The 18,039-nt window shown below is 42.9% G+C and overlaps 1 protein-coding gene across 2 annotated transcripts in view; it reads right to left on the reverse strand.

The window, feature by feature from the left end:
• LOC137095319 (homeobox protein otx5) overlaps window positions 1-18,039 on the reverse strand; it is a 60,968-nt gene that overhangs the window by 13,351 nt on the left and 29,578 nt on the right. For both annotated transcript variants that reach the window (XM_067461813.1, XM_067461812.1), the window contains exon 3: window positions 4,536-4,795. In XM_067461813.1, coding sequence (XP_067317914.1) covers window positions 4,536-4,632 — 97 coding nt within the window. In that variant the 5' untranslated portion in view covers window positions 4,633-4,795. The remainder of the gene's footprint in view (window positions 1-4,535; window positions 4,796-18,039) is intronic.

Genomic DNA, 18,039 nt, shown 5'->3' on the forward strand with positions numbered 1-18,039 from the left:
AGTCATTTCTGGTGTGAGAAAATCAGCCGTCTACAAAGACTTGCCCAGGGATGCCCAGGTGTGTTACGATCTCATGAGGAGGCTTCTCTCGTCTTTCACCTTAAATCAAGAAATAGCTTCCTAAGATCGACAGAGATACTCGCAGAAAGACCTCAGCAAGCAAGAGCCCCAAAGTGGCAGGCTAAAACCCGGAAACTCAATCCATAACTGATACCGGATGAGAAACTTCTCCTTAGGTACACAGAAGACTGGGCGACTTGGAAGGGGCTGAACAGACTGCGCTCTGGGACCACGAGATGCAGAGCTAACCTTAAGAAATGGGGCCACAAAGTGGAATCCACGACATGCGAGTGCGGAGAAGAGCAAACCACTGACCACCTACTGCAAATGCAGCCTGAGCCCTACCACATGCACACTGGAGGACCTTCTTTTTGTTAATATTATTATATACACAACAAGTTTAGTACACAGAAAACAAGATCATCATCATCATCATCATCATCATCATTATAGTCATATTATTATATGCTGTTCCTGTTATATTATTAATAATAATAAATTATTCATATAGTCATATTATTATGTTGCTGTTGCTGTTGTTATATTATTATTATTATTATTATTATTTGATAAGCAACAAGATTAGTACACAGCAAACAAAATCATCATTATCATCACCATCCTCATTATAGTCATAATATTATATGCTGTTCCTGTTATATTAATAATAAAAATTATTATTCATATAGTCATATTATTATATGCTGCTGTTTATATTATTATTCATATTACTAATTAATTATTATTCATATAGTCATATTATTATATGTTGTTGCTGTTGTTATACTATTATTTTCCATACTAATAATTAATTATTCATATAGTCATATTATTATATGTGTTTGCTGTTATATTATTATTATTTGTTACTCAACAAGTTTAATATTCAGCAAACAAGATTATTATTGTTGTTGTTGTTGTTGTCGATGATGATGATGATGATGATGATGATTATTATTATTATTACTGTTGTTCTCCAATCTGGAAATATGTGGGAATATACTTTTACTAAACTAACTAGCCAAAACTATAAATAATTATTCCCAAAACATTAAACACACACAAACAACTGCACACATTTGAGTTTGATACTGAATAATCTACAGTCTTTACCCATTTTCCCACCTAAAACACTTGGCTATGGCTTGTTGTTGTTGTTCATTCGTTCAGTCGTCTCCGACTCTTTGTGACCTCATGGACCAGCCCACGCCAGAGCTCCCTGTCGGCCGTCACCACCCCCGGCTCCTTCAAGGTCAGTCCAGTCACTTCAAGGATGCCATCCATCCATCGTGCCCTTGGTCGGCCCCTCTTCCTTTTTCCTTCCACTTTCCCCAGCATGATTGTCTTCTCTAGGCTTTGCTGTCTCCTCATGATGTGGCCAAAGTATTTGATCTTTGTCTCTAGTCTCCTTCCCTCCAGTGAGCAGTCGGGCTTTATTTCCTGGAGGATGGACTGGTTGGATCTTCTCGCAGTCCAAGGCACTCTCAGCACTTTCCTCCAACACCACAGCTCAAAAGCATCGATCTTCCTTCGCTCAGCCTTCCCTAAGGTCCAGCTCTCACATCCGTAGGTGACTACAGGGAATACCATGGCTTTGACTAGGCGGATCTTTGTTGCCAGTCTGATGTCTCTACTCTTTACTATTTTATCGAGATTGGACATTGCTCTCCTCCCAAGAAGGAAGCGTCTTCTGATTTCCTGGCCACAGTCTGGCTATGGCTACTCTTTGCAAAGTGAGCAGAGATGACCTCCAGGGTTAATAATATAGGACCAAACCCCATTTTAATCCCAACTAAAGTAGACCCACTGAAGTTAATAAGACTTACATAAGTGGCAAAGAATAAGTGCCATTCATTTCTGTTCTAATTAGGACCGAACAGAAAGAAATAACAATTTCATATGATCTGGATTAATGAATACAAATCTCCGAAAGGTTGTTTCTTTCATAACGGTTCATTCGCCACTGCATTGGCCACCCTGCCTGCATTAAGCCCATTACTATTATTTGCAATATAAATCAACATTTGCATGTTCCGCGGGGCATCTTCAGATGGGGTCCCAAGGTAAAGAAAGAACCCCAAGAAGTAATTGAGCTCCCCATCTTTTTGCAGGAGGCCCGATTTGTTGGTTTCTCCCCTCCTTTTGTGCAAACCATTCCCATGACAATTCAGATCCCTTTGGGGGCAATCCTGGCTGCCAGCGGGAGGGAGGACTCTTGTCTCTTCTAATTGGGCCCATCCTTTGCCTAAGAAGAATAGGATGAGGGATTGGCTTTTTCTCTCCAACACCAAGGCCTAAATCATCATCAGCATCTTCAGCATCATCATCATCCAGTTTCAGATCAAGGAGATCCACTACATCAGTGTTTCTCAACCTGGGGGGATCATGAGGGGACATCAGAGGGGTTGCCAAAGACCATCAAAAACGCAAAATTTTCTGGGTTGTTGTAGGTTTTTCCGGGCTATATGGCCATGTTCTAGAGGCATTTTCTCCTGACGTTTCGCCTGCATCTATGGCAAGCACCCCCATTTTCCTACTTCCAACAGACCTCACTACCTCATAGGATGCTTGCCATAGATTCAGGCGAAACATCAGGAGAAAATGCCTCTAGAACATAGCCATATAGCCCGGAAAAACCGACAACAACCCAGTGATTCCGGCCATGAAAGCCTTCGACATTGCAGTATTTTCTGTTGGCCTGTATTGCCTATTCCAGATATATAATCCTAGAATCCTAGAGCTGGAAGAGACCCCCCAAAGGCCATCCAGTCCAACCCCTGCCATGCAAGAAGACACAATCAAAGCACTCCTGACAGACAGCCTCAGCAGAAAAGCCTGCAGAGAAGGAGACTCCACTGCATTCCCAGGCAGCCTAGGCCACTCTCCAGGAAGTTCTTCCTAATCTTTTCAGTTGAATCTCTTTCCCTGCTATCTGAAGAAAATGGAGGGAGGAAAGGGAGAAGGAAGGAAAGAGAATGAGGGAAGGAAGGATGAAAGGGTGGAAGAGAAAGAAGGGAGGGAGGAGAAGGAAGGAAGGAGAAAGAGGGAGGTAAGGAAAGAAGGGAAGGATGAAAGGAGAAAGGAGATAATGAAGGGAGGAAGAGAAGCATGGAAGGATGGAAGAGAATGGAGGGAGAGATGGGAGAAGGAAAGATAAAAGGGAAGGGAGGGAGGAAAGAGAAGGAGGGAGAAAGATGGAGGTAAAGAAAGAAGGGAAGGAAGGAAAGAGAATGGAAAGAGAAGGAAGGAAGGAGAGAGAGAAGGGAGGAAGGAAGGAAGGAAGGAAGGAAGGAAGGAAGGAAGGAAGGAAGGAAGGAAGAGAAGGGTGGAAGAGAATAGAGGGAGGGAAGGGAGAAGAAAGGAAAGATAAAAGGGAAGGAAGGAAGGAGAAAGTTGGAGGTAAAGAAAGAAAGAATTGAAGGAGGAAGGAAAGAGAGAAGGAAGGAAGGAAGGAAGGAAGGAAGGAAGGAAGGAAGGAAGGAAGGGAGGGAGGGAGGGAGGGAGGAAGAGAAGCATGGAAGGGTGGAAGAGAATGGAGGGAGGGAAGGGAGAAGGAAGGAAAGATAAAAGGGAAAGAAGGAATGAAGGAGAAAATTGGAGGTAAAGAAAGAAAAGAAGGATTGAAGGAGGAAGGAAAGAGCGAAGGAAGGAAGGAAGGAAGGAAGGAAGGAAGGAAGGAAGGAAGGGAGGGAGGGAGGGAGGGAGGGAGGGAGGAGAGGAAGAGAAGCATGGAAGGATGGAAGAGAATGGAGGGAGTTAAGGGAGAAGGAAGGAAAAATAAAAGGGAAGGAAGGAAGAAAAGAAGGAAGGAAGGGGAAAGTTGGATTTAAAGAAAGAAGGGAAGGATTTAAGGAGGAAGGAAAGAGAGAAGGGAGGGAGGGAGGAAGAGAAGCATGGAAGGGTGGAAGAGAATGGAGGGAGGGAAGGGAAAAGGAAGGAAACATAAAAGGGAAGGAAGGAAGGAAGGATGAAAGGGTGGAAGGGAAGGAGAAAGAGGAAGGATGGGATGATGAGAAAGAGGAGGGCCTGAGGAAAGAGCCCAAGGGACCGCATCTGGTCCCTGGGTTTGCCCATACCTGGTGTAGATGCTCCCCTTTTTACCAACAGCCTAGTTTGGGAATTGCAAAGTTCGTGTTTGAACCTATCCACTTAAGTTATTCTAAGTTGCTTGTTAACTTATGGTGACTCCATGACATGTCATAGGGTTTTCTTTGGCAGTACTCAAGTGATAGCTCTGCCAGTTCCTTTCTCTGAAATGTATATATTATATAGCAGGCGGGGCAAACTCCCATGCCTGCTCTAGACCAGTGATTCCCAAAAAAACCCTAGTCCTCATAATGTCTTGGCTTTTGATTCCCAGAAGCCTCAACTGCTTTGGCAATGGAAGACCAGAGTTTGGGAAACACTGCCCCAGACCCTGGTGTTTATGGCCCACCTTACTGGAATATGACAGAATGGGGGAAAGTGTTACTTACTGGGGTACCCGACCGCCGAATGCAGCAGGTCCATGCCTGGCCCAGCCAAGGTCAACCCGTTGACCGCATAATGTGGTTGCTTGATGTAGGACATCATGCTCAGAAGGTTGGTGTCTCCCACCCTTCTTCTCCTTGGAACTGGGCAACAACTGGGAGAGGGTCTTCCTTCTCTTCGGCTGGAGCTTGAGGCTGGTTCAGAGGGTGGTCTCTTAGGTTATCCTGCTCCACTCAGCTCGCTCAGCATCCAAGGGCAGCTGGAACTGTAAGAGGTAAGGAAAAGAGATTGGAGTTTGTACCCACCTCTTTGGGTCAGGAGAGGCGGAGAAGAGGTGGGCCAATGGGATGGGTTGGGGATGCCAGGGGTCCAACACACCAGCCTTCCTTTGACACAATGCTCAGAGGAGAAGGGCAGAACCTCCTGCTGGGATGGCTCAAAGGACACCAGGCATTCCCCCTTTCTCCGCCCCTCCAGAGGTAATGACATGGTAAAGGGGCAGAAGGGGTTTTGCAAGTCAAAAGGGGAAGCTAATGGGTGCCATTAGGACAATCAGCCCCACACTTTGGGGCTCCTTTTGTTGCCCAAACTAGGCCAGTTAAGTCAACACATTAAATGTTTGGGATGGCCCTTTGGATTCGGGAGGAGGCAAGGAAAAACATCAGGGAAGATGCCACACAGCTCTTGGTCCTTGGTGGAAATGCCATGCTGGGAATAATAATAATAATAATAATAATAATAATAATAATAATAAATCACACTCCTAGACGCTTGGGAAGTGTTCGACTTGTGATTCTGTGATACGAAATCCAGCACATATATTTTGTTTGCTGTGACATACTGTGATTTGTGTCAGTAAAATAATAATAATATTAATAATAATAATAATAATATGTTCTCTTTTCATCTAATACTACTACTATTATTACGACTACCTATTATTATTATTATTATTATTATTATTATTATTATTCAAAAACACAGTATGACACAGCAAATAAGATACATATGCTGGATTATTATTATTATTATTATTATTGCTATTTTACTGACACAAAAGCACAGTATGTCACAGCAAACGAGATCTATATCCTGGATTTCGTATCACAAAATCACAAGTCGAACACTTCCCAAGCATCTAGGACTCTGTGATGTATTTTTGAATGATGCACACAGATCCAAGTAAGGTGGCCTTTTGCAGTTGTCAGATCGTAATTTTGTCGATGTTTATTGTTTCCAAATGCCAGCTGAGATCTTTTGACACGGCACCCAGTGTGCCAGTTATCACTGGGACCACCTATACTGGTTTATGCCAGTGCCTTTGCAGTTTTTGTTGTTGTTGTTATTATTATTATTATTATTATTATTATTATTATTATTTTAAATGCAAAAAGATTAGTACAACAACCAGCAGAGTGACCTTGTTTTCTGTGTACTAATCCATTTGTATTAATGATGATGATGATGATAATAATAATAATAAGTAGTAGTAGTGGTAGTATTACTATTATTAGTATTATTAGATGAAAAGAGGACATATATCTGCTTGGTATCAGGATGCATCAAGAATAAATGAACGATCATTTCTGCCTTCCAATCAAAAAGGAGAAATACATGTATGGCCATGTTCCAGAAGCATTCTCTCCTGAAATTTTGCCTGCATCCATGGCGGGCATCCTTAGAGATTGTGAGGTCTGTTGGGAACTAGGAAAATTGGGTTTATATATATATGTGAATGTCCAAGTCGGGAGAAAAAAACTCTTGTCTGTTAAGGTAGCCAATTGCAACATTCACACTTGCCTCAGACAAGAGCTTTTTTCCCCACCCTGGACATTCCACAGATATATAAATCCCACTTGCCTAGTTTCCAACAGAACTCACAACCTCTGAGGATGCCTGCCATAGATGCAGGTGAAATGTCAGTAGAGAATGCTTCTGGAACATAGCCATATAGCCCGGAAGACTCACAACAACCCAGGGATTCCGGCCATGGAAGCCTTTGACAATACAGAAATACAAGTATTTGATGAGATTTTATTATGCTTTTTAACTAATTATTTTATTTTGTTTCTAATTTACTTACTTATTGGTTAGTTGTTACAAGTTTATATTGTTGTTTATTTATTGGTTGGGTTTGGTTTGTTTTCATTATGGCATTGAATGTTTGCCACTTTTTGTTTGGAAAGCTCCCTGAGGTCCTTCGGGCGGGTTATAAAGAAATATTATTATTATTATTATTATTATTATTATTATTATTATTATATTAATTTAAGAAGAAATCCATAGTGCCAATGGATTGTAAGAGTTGAAATATGGGGATCAGAGTTCAAATCCCTCCTGGCCATGGAAGCAGTTCATAAAGATGAATCATTTATTTATTTCCAGATAGTTTTGTTTTGTGTAGGGATGCATAAGGAGTAAACAAATGATTATTTACTTCCGATTGCAAAAGAAAAAATAGGTTTGGATAGGGGTGCATAAAAAGGTACTGAATGCATATTGACTTCTCTGCCCTCCAGTTGCATGAGGAAAATATTATTATTATTATTATTATTATTATTATCATCATCATCATCATTATAAGATACACAACAAGATTAGTACATAGCGAACAAGATCTCTATGCTGGCTTTTGTATTTGAACACACATCGGACACTACACAAGTGTCTAGGACTATGTGATGTATCTAGGACTCTGCCCTCCAGTTGCATGGGGAAAATATTATTATTATTATTATTATTATTATTATTATTATATACACTAGCTGTACCCGCCACGCTTTGCTGTGGCCAACCTTCCCTCTTTCTCTCCTTCTTTCCATCCTTCCTTCACTCCTTCTTTCCTTCCTTCCTTCCCATCTTTCCTTCTCTTCTTCCTTCCTTCTCTATCTCTTTCCTTCCTTCCCCCTTTTAATTTCTCTTCGGCTGCCTCTCTTTTCTTCCTTCTCTCTTTCCTTTTTTCCTTCCCTCACTCTTTCTCTACATCTTCCCCCCTTCCTTCGCTCCCTTTTTCTTTCCTTCTCTCCTTCCATTCTTCTCTTTCTTTCCTCCCACCTTTTTCTTTCCCTTCTTCTTTCTCTCCTTTCTTCCTTTTCTACCTCTTTCCTTCCTTCCTTCTCTCTTTGCTTCGATGCTTCCTTCTCCCTTTCCTCTTTTCTTTCTTTCTTTCTTTCTTTCTTTCATTCCCTTCCCTTCCCTTCCCTTCCCTTCCCTTCCCTTCCCTTCCCTTCCCTTCCCTTCCCTTCCCTTCCCTTCCCTTCCCTTCCCTTCCCTTCCCTTCCCTTCCCTTCCCTTCCCTTCCCTTCCCTTCCTCTTTCTTCCCTTTTTCTGTATTGTCATTTAATTTTTCATCCTTTAGCTTTTGGGGGCTTTTAAAGTCCTTTCTGCTGTGTTTTTCAGTGTGTTTATGAGTGAAGGACATACATTGGTTGTTAGGTGTATTGTGTCCAAATTTGGTGACAATTCCCCCAGTGGTTTTTGAGTTATGTTAATCCCACAAACGAACATTACATTTTTATTTATATAGATAACAAGATTAATACACAGCACACAAGATCGTTATGCTGGCTTTTGTATTTGATGACATGTCGGACACTTCCTAAGTGTCTAGGAATGTGTGATGTATCAGCAAATAATGTGTGCAGCTCTGAGTAGGGTGGCCTTTTGCAGCTGACAGATTGTACTTCTGTCAGAGCCGATTGTTTTTAAGTGCAGGCCAAGGTCTTTAGGCACTGTACCCACTGGGACTACCTTTACCAGCTTGTGCCAAAGTACCCTGCTTTATCTCTCTCAAAGGAGGGATAAAGAGAGATATTGACAAGCTGGAATGTGTCCAGAGGAGGGCGACTAAAATGATAAAGGGTCTGGAGAACAAGCCCTATGAGGAGCAGCTTAAGGAGCTGGGCATGTTTAGCCCAAAGAAGAGAAGACTGAGAGGAGATATGATAGCCATGTATAAATATGTGAGAGGAAGCCACAGGGAGGAGGGAGCAAGCTTGTTTTCTGTTTCCCTGGAGACTAGGATGCGAAACAATGGCTTCAAACTACAAGAAAGGAGATTCCATCCAGAGGCGGTCCTAGGTAATTTTCAACGGTAAGCAAACAGTATTTTGGCGCTCCCCCCCCCCCCCCCCCAACCAATCACTGATATATATTTTCTGTTCGTCGTGGGAGTTCTTTGTGCCATATTTGGTTCAATTCCATCATTGGTGGAGTTCAGAATGCTTTTTTATTGTAGCTGAACTATACATCCCAGTAACTACAACTTGCATACGTCAAGTTCTATTTCCCCCCAAGAGCGCCTCAAGAGCGCCTCTGGGCAAAATCAACTATACTGAGAATGCTTACTTTGCGTAATGGGTTGAGCTGCCCCTGATTCCATCTGAACATGAGGAAGAACTTCCTGACTATGAGAGCCGTTCAGCAGTGGAACTCTCTGCCCCGGAGTGTGGCGGAAGCTCCTTCTTTGGAAGCTTTTAAACAGAGGCTGGATGGCCATCTGTCAGGGGTGATTTGAACGCAATATTCCTGCTTCTTGGCAGGGGGTTGGACTGGATGGCCCATGAGGTCTCTTCCAACTCTTTGATTCTAGGATTCTATGATTCTATGACTGTGAGAGCCGTTCAGCAGTGGAACTCTCTGCCCCGGGAGTGTGGGGAAGGCTCCTTCTTTGGAAGCTTTTAAACAGAGGCTGGATGATCATCTGTCGGGGGTGCTTTGAATGCAATATTCCTGCTTCTTGGCAGGGGGTTGGACTGGATGGCCCATGAGGTCTCTTCCAACTCATTGATTCTAGGATTCTATGATTCTATGACTGTGAGAGCCGTTCAGCGGTGGAACTCTCTGCCCCGGAGTGTGGTGGAGGCTCCTTCTTTGGAAGCTTTTAAACAGAGGCTGGATGGCCATCTGTCAAGGGTGATTTGGATGCAATATTCCTGCTTCTTGGCAGGGGGTTGGACTGGATGGCCCATGAGGTCTCTTCCAACTCTTTGATTCTAGGATTCTATGAGACTCAAAACTGAATATAAACATTTGTTCTAAGCTTATGGCAAGAAGGATACTCCACCCCAAAACATATTTTGAGACTTCACAACCTCTGAGGATGCTTGCCATAGATGCAGGCAAAACGTCAGGAGAGAATGCTTCTGGAATATGGAGATACAGCCCAAAAAACTCACAGCAACCCATTTTGAGATGTGTTTCTGACTTATGGCAACCTTAAAGTCAGCTTTTCGTGGGCCTTTGTTCAGATGGGGTCTGCCATTGCCTTCCTTTGAGGTTGAGAGAGTGTGACTTGCAGTAAGTGTTTGAGTGGGGATTTGAACCCTGGTCTTCCAAAGCCCGACACACTCAAACCATTACGCCACACAGCCTCCCTATCTACAGCTCAATCTGCAGTATCTTATCTGCCGTATGGGTATAATCATACTAATGAATGCAGTGTTAAGTGTCACAAGATAACAGCCAGGATCCCATTGTTTGCTCCCAATCAGAGGATATTCATTGAACCAGCTGAGTTGATAAACTCTGGTTTGCTTCCTTGTAGTTGAAAAAGGAGAAAAAAGGTATTTGGTTTGTGTACAAGAATGACACTATGTAACACAATGTTTGTTCCTGGGTTATCAGTGTCATTTCCTAATTGGTTCTATCATAAAAACATTGGAAAAGTGTATTAAACTGCAAAAAACTTTGTCTTCGCAGCACCTTTTGCTATAGCTTTTCAATGAATATCTCATTTAGTCTCAACTAATTCAACTTAGTTTGTGGCAGCTACAAAAACAAAGTTTCTGGAGTCGAACAACTACTAAGTACTGCACAATTAAACAGGAAATAACACTTTCAAGGAACAGAAACAATTTCAAATTTTGTTACATAGTGTTATGATTTTTTTTTCTGACTTTCAGTGGTAAAGGGAAAATATCTTCCCGGGATTGTGCGCCGGGATTGTGGCGCAGCTGGCTGAGTGTCAGCTGCATTAAGATCACTCTGACCAAAAAAAGGTCATGAGTTCGAAGCCAGCCCAGGTTGGAGTGGGTTTCCAACCAATTGTGTGTAGCCTGTTGTCGACCTTTGCAACCCAAAAGACAGTTGCATCTGTCAAGTAGGAAAATTAGGTACCACCTTAAAGTGTGGGGAGGCTAAATTAACTGATTTATGAGGCCATAAAGAAGACTCCAGCAAAGCATTCCAGCGGGGAAGCATGCGGGGAATGCGGAAGTGCTTCATCAGCGTCGCAGATGGACGATGAAAGCGACAGCTCCCCGGCAGCCAGAAAAAGCCTCTGTGTATGTCTGTATATGTTTGTATGTCAAAAATTGCCATTGAATGTTTGCCATATATGTGTACACTCTAATCCGCCCTGAGTCCCCTGCAGGGTGAGAAGGGCGGAATAGAAAAGCTGTAAATAAATAATAATAAATAAATAAATATTCAGTTTGTGCAACGATTCATTGGGCCAGCATGGTATGCGTTGGGAGGCGACTTTGGAGACCAGAGGTTGAATCTCACCATTAAAGTCCAATAAGTGGCAATAATAATAATAATAATAATAATAATAATAATTTAAACATCAAACTGCAAAGACTCTGGCACAAGCCAGTCAAGATGGTCCCAGTGGTGATTGGCACACTGGGTGCGGTGCCTAAAGACCTTGGCCTGCACTTAAAAACAATTGGCGCTGACAGAATTACCATCTGTCAGCTGCAAGGGAAAATATATTCAGTTTGTGCAACAAATTATAGGGTCAGCATGGTATGGGCTGGGAGACGACTTTGGAGACCAGAGGTTGAATCTCACCATTAAAGTCCAATAAGTGGCAATAATAATAATAATAATTATTATTATTATATTTAAAGATAAAACTGCAAGGACTCTGGCACCAGCCAGTTAAGGTGGTCCCAGTGGTGATCAGCACACTGGGTGGAGTGCCTAAAGACCTTGGCCTGCACTTAAAAACAATCGGCGCTGACAGAATTACCATCTGTTAGCTGCAAGGGAAAATATATTCAGTTTGTGCAACGATTCATAGGGTCAGCATGATATGGGCTGGGAGACGACTTTGGAGACCAGAGGTTGAATCCTCACCATGAAAGTCCAATAAGTGGCAATAATAATAATAATAATAATAATAATAACAATAATAATAATAATAATAATAATAATAATGTGACAATAATAATAATAATAATAATAATTATTATTATATTTAAAGATAAAACTGCAAGGACTCTGGCACAAGCCAGTCAAGGTGGTCCCAGTGGTGATCAGCACACTGGGTGCAGTGCATAAAGACCTTGGCCTGCACTTAAAAACAATTTGCGCTGATAGAATTACCATCTGTCGGCTGCAAAAGGACACCCTACTCAGATCTGGATGCATTATATGCCAATACAGCACACTGTCCTAGACTCTTGGGAAGTGTCCAGCATGTGATAAAATACAAAAGCTAGCATATTGTTTTAATAATAATAATAATAATAATAATAATAATAATAATAATAGTCTGGTGGGATCACAAGTCTGAAGAACTTACAGAAAATGAATATGTCAAACTACTCTAGGACTTCCGAATTCAGACTGACAGAGCTCACGACCTCTGAGGATGCTTGCCATATATGCAGGCGAAACGTCAGGAGAGAATGCTTCTAGAACAAAGCCATATTACCCGAAAAACCTACAATAACCCAGTGATTCCAGCCATGAAAGCCTATGACGATACATCAGACTGACAGCGTTTTGGAGCGCAATACTCCTGGCCTCATGATCGTGGAAAAGAACGAAGTGTGCTTGTCGCAACCCATTTCCACGCGGCCCGGCATCCATCTTTGGAACCGCCGTTAATCCGTTCACCATTTATGAGTGCTTCATGGGCCGCGTTTCTCATAAAACCCCGGCTATTAAGCAAAATGAGTGGTATTAAAGTGCAACGGAGGGTTGGCAAGCGTTTCCCCCTCGTCCCACCACACCCCAAATTTCCTAATGGCAAGGAAAGGGCGGGAGACGGAGAACATAAAAAAATTCCTCTCCATTTCTCCATGCTTTTCTGAATCTCTGCAGGAATAAACACTGATCTCTCTTGCAAAGGATTGTCCTAAAGTAGGATCATATTTGGAGGGGAAAAAGAGGGCTTTGCAAAGAATGTGTATTGTTCCAAAATGTGCTTGTGTTGAGAAATATTGAATTGCTTATGAATTAATGTTGATGTTTTGCAGTGCATCTGCACCAGGTGCATCTAAACTCAAAGGCTTAGTCTAAGATTGCAAACGAAATGCCATATAGTAGGCACGGGCAAAGCTGGGACTGCAACTCCCACAATTCCTAACAGCCTCAGGCCCTTTCCTTTTCTCCCTCAGCCGCTTAATAACAACAACAACAACAACAACAACAACAACAACAATAACAGGTGGTCCCAGTGGTGATCGACACACTGGGTGCAGTGACTAAAGACCTTGGCCAGCACTTAAAAACAATCGGCGCTGACAAATTGAATCAGCTGCAAAATGCCACCCTACTCGGATCTGCATGCATTGTTTACCGATACATCGCACAGTCTTGTCTGTCAGAGGCAAGTGTGAATGTTGCAATTGGCTACCTTGATTAGCATTGAATGGCCTCTCAGCTTCAAAGTCTGGCAGTTTCCTGCCTGGAAGCAGGATCCAAAGCTACAAGGCTATTCAGTGGTGAGATAAAGAACTCTTGTCTGTTGGAGGCAAGTGTGAATGTTGCAATTGGCTGCCTTGATTAGCACTGAATGGCCTTGCAGCTTCAAAGTCTTGCTGCTTCTTGACTGGGGCAGGCTCCAAAGCTATAAGGTTATTCAGTGGTGGGAGAACGAACTCTTGCCTGTTGGAGGCAAGTGGAAATGTTGCAATTGGCCACCTTGATTAGCATTGAATGGCCTTGCAGCTTCAAAGCCTGGATGCTTCCTGACTGGGACAGGCTCCAAAGCTACAAGGCTATTCAGTGGTGAGATAAAGAACTCTTGTCTGTTCGAGGCAAGTGTGAATGTTGCAATTGGTTACCTTGATTAGCATTGAATTGCCTTGCAGCTTCAAAGTCTGGATGCTTCCTGCCTAGGAGCACGCTCTGAAGCTGCAAGGCTATTCGGTGGTGGGAGAATGAACTCTTGTCTGTTGGAAGCAAGTGTGAATGTTGCAATTGGCCGCCTTGACTAGCATTGAATGGCCTTGCAGCTTCAAAGCCTGGTTGCTTCCTGTCTGGGGGCAGGCTTTGAAGCTTTTAGGCTATTCAGTGGTGGGAGAATGAACTCTTGCCTGTTGGAGGCAAGTACGAATGTTGCAATAGCACTGAGTGGCCTTGCAGCTTCAAAGTCTGGATGCTTCCTGTCTGGGGGCAGAGTCCAAAGCTACAAGGCTATTCAGTGGTGGGAGAAAGAACTCTTGTCTGTTGGAGGCAAGTGTGAATGTTGCAATTGGCCACCTTGATTAGCACTGAATGGTCGTGCAGCTTCAAAGCCTGCCCCAGGTAGGAAGCAGCCTGTCTTTGAAGCTGCAAGTCTATTCAATGCTAATCAAGGTGGCCAATTTCAACACTCACACTTGCCTCCAACAGACAAGAGTTCTTTCTCCTACCCTGGACATTATTCCGCAGATATATAAACCTCACTTGCCTAGTTTCCAACAGACCTCTGAGGATGCCTGCCATAGATGTGGGCAAAACGTCAGGAGAGAATGCTTCTAGAACATGGCCAGACAGCCCAAACAACTCACAGCAAACCAATGATTCTGGTCATGAAAGCCTTCATGACCAGAATAAATAACGCCTACCGAGGAGGCTTCCTAACAGATAACTCAGAAATTGGGTGAAAGCATCTGGTTCCTAAACAATTTCCTTTCCAATTAAAGGTGTGTGTGACCTTTGCAAACAAGGCAAGGAAATGGGAAACACAAACATACAAACGAGTGGTTTAGTTACTTTTGACACTTTGGAGAGTTGCCTGCGGAGAGAACATTCAACTGTTTAATGTCTTGACAAAAATATGGATTTTTTTTACCAACCGGAAAGGGAGGAAATTAAATACACTGCGCTATGTATAACTTATCAATTTATTTGTTTTCTTTTTAATGGTATTGCAACCATGCTTTGGAAATCCGTTACCAAAAACTACTACTGATTTACTCCCAGGGAAATGAAGGCTTATTTTAACTGGGAGGGAGAAACAAAAACCCAGATGAGAAAGGATTGTGCAAAAAAGAACAACAACTAGGAAATTGGCTTGCTTTCATGGTTTGTGGCAGATATGGATTATGCCGGATCAATAACAAGAGATTTCAGCTCCAAAGACTGCTCTTTCAAGGTCTGATAAAGCGTTCATCTAAAATCAGTATCAGAACACCTATTATTGGTGGCACAATGGGTTAAAACCTTTTGCCGGGAGGACTGCTGACCGAAACGTCAGCGATTTGAATCCAGGGATTGGGGTGAGCTCCTGTCTGTCAGCTCCAGCTTCTCATGCGGGGACATGAGAGGATGGTAAGACATCTGTTAAAACCTTGTGCTGGCAGGACTGCTGACCAAAAGGTCAGCGGTTTGAATCCGGGGAGCGGGGTGAGCTCCCGTCTGTCAGTTCCAGCTTCTTATGCGGGGACATGAGAAAAGCCTCCCACAGGATGGTAACACATCTGTTAAAACCTTGTGCCGGCAGGATTGCTGACCAAAAGGTCAGTGGTTTGAATCCGGGGAGCGGGGTGAGCTCCCGTCTGTCAGTTCCAGCTTCTCATGGGGGGACATGAGAGAAGCCTCCCACAAGATGGTAACACATCTGTTAAAACTTTGTGCTGGCAGGACTGCTGACCAAAAGGTCAGCGGTTTGAATCTGGGGAGTGGGTGAGCTCACCTCTGTCAGCTTCAGCTTCTCATGCGGGGACATGAGAGAAGCCTCCCACAGGATAGTAACACATCTGTTAAAACCTTGTGCCGGCAAGACTGCTGACCAAAAGGTCAGCGGTTTGAATCCGGGGAGCGGGGTGAGCTCCCATCTGTCAGCTCCAGCTTCTCATGCGAGGACATGAGAGAAGTCTCCCATAGGATGGTAACACATCTGGGCATTCCCTGGGCAAGGTCCTTGCATATGGCCAATTCTCTCACACCAGAAGCAACTTGCAGTTTCTCAAGTTGCTCTTGAAGAATGTGGCATTCCTTAATATTCATGTTCACGGACGAAGCTGTGGCACAACCAGCTGCATTAAATCACTACTGACTGAGAGGTCATGAGTGTGAAGCCAGCCCAAGTCGGAGTGAGCTCCTGACTATTAATAGTCTAGCTTACTGTTGACCTATGTAGCCCGAAAAACAGTTTCACCTGCCAAGTTTAGGTACCGCTTTATGCGAGGAGGCTAATTTAACTAATTTACGACACCATAAAACCTTCTATCAGAGTGTGTACGAATGAGGAAGCACTCCATCAAACATCAGGTAATGGAGGGTTAATGGGGGCTGTCTCTGCCAAAATGGGAATAGTTGGAGGGTATATTATGTGGGGCAATGCCCTTAGCATTCTAGATGGACCGGGCTGTGGCACTGCTAGTTAGTAGCCGGCTGCATTAAATCACTACTGACCGAGAGGCCATGAGTTTGGAGCCAGCCCGTGTCAGAGTGAGCTCCCGAGCATTAATAGCCTAGCTTGCTGTTGACCTATGCAGCCTGACAGACAGTTACTGTTAGGAATTGTGGGAGTTGAAGTCCAAAACACCTGGAGGGCCGAAGTTTGCCTGTTCTAGACAGTATTTCCCTCTCTTTCCAAAATCCCAGCTATCTTCTAGATTGAAGAAAGCACCATTTGAACCAGTTTCTCTGCTGGACTGGGAAAACTTATTCTTTAAGTGCCCAAAAGTGTAGAAGGATCCTGTTGTGTGTTTTGAGGTTATTTCTGATTTGTTGTCAAAGGCTTTCATGGCTGGAATTGTGGTGAGTTTTCTGGGCTGTATGGCCATATTCCAGAAGCATTCTCTTCAGATATTTCACCCACATCTATGGCAGACATCCTCAGAGGTTGCCTAGTTTCCAACAGACCTCAGAACCTCTGAGGATGCCTGCCGTACGTGCAGGTGAAACATCCAGAGAAAATGCTTCTGGAACATGGCCATACAGCCTAGAAAACTCCAGAAGCATTCTCTCCTGACATTTCACCCACATCTATGGCACGCATCATCAGATGTTGTTGTTGTTGTTGTTATTATTATTATTATTATTATTATTATTATTATTATTATATACATAACAAGATCAGTACACAACAAACAAGATCACCATGCTGACAGTTGTATTGGATCACACATCGGACACTTCCCAAGTGTCTAGGACTGCGTGATGTATCAGCAATTAATGCATTCAGATCCGAGTAGGGTGACCTTTTGCAGCTGGCAGATGGAAATTTTGTCAGTGCCGATTGTTTTTAAGTGCAGGCCAAGGTCCTTAGTCACTGCACCCAGTGTGCCGATTACTACTGGGACCACCTATTATTATTATTATTATTATTATTATTATTATTATTATTATTATTTGATACACAATAAGATTGGTACACAGCAAACAAGATCACTATGCTGGCTTTTGTATTCGATCACACTTCAGATTAATACACAGCAAACAAGATCACTATGCTGGCTGTTGTATTGGATCACACATCGGACACTTCTAGGAATGCGTGATGTATCGGTGAATAATGCGTGCAGATCCAAGTAGGGTGATCTTTTGCAGCTGGCAGGTGGTAATTTTGTCAGTGCCGATTGTTTTTAAGTGCAGGCCAAGGTCTTTAGGCACTGCACCCAGTGTGTCGATCACTACTGGGACCACCTTTACTGGCTTGTGCCAGAGTCTTTAATATTATTATTATTATTATTACTATTATTATTATTATTATTATTATTATTATTATTATTAGAATCATAGAATCAAAGAGTTGGAAGAGACCTCATGGGCCATCCAGTCCAACCCCCTGCCAAGAAGCAGGAATATTGCATTCAAATCACCCCTGACAAATGGCCATCCAGCCTCTGCTTAAAAGCTTCCAAAGAAGGAGCCTCCACCACACTCCGGGGCAGAGAGTTCCACTGCTGAACGGCTCTCACAGTCAGGAAGTTCTTCCTAATGTTCAGATGGAATCTCCTCTCTTGTAGTTTGAAGCCATTGTTCCATTGCGTCCTAGTCTCCAAGAAGCAGAAAACAAGCTTGCTCCCTCCTCCCTGTGGCTTCCTCTCACATAATATTATTATTATTAGGTACGCAACAAGATTAGTACACAGCAAACAAGATAACTATGCTGGTTTCTATTATAATTATTATATAATTTACATAATTTATGTTATTTTATTAAATTTATTTCAATTTTTTTGGTTGTTCATAGCACACAGATAAATGGGAAGTGTGTATCCATTTGCCTAGGAAGACAATTTTTGTTCCATTGTGTGCCTTTGAGCTGTTTCTCTACGGAGAACTTCTCATAGGATCTTATGGGGCCAAGAGTGCATGATTTACTCAAGGCCAGCCATT

This window comes from Anolis sagrei, chromosome Y (assembly GCF_037176765.1).
Source record: "Anolis sagrei isolate rAnoSag1 chromosome Y, rAnoSag1.mat, whole genome shotgun sequence".
NCBI classification, from domain to species: domain Eukaryota; kingdom Metazoa; phylum Chordata; class Lepidosauria; order Squamata; family Dactyloidae; genus Anolis; species Anolis sagrei.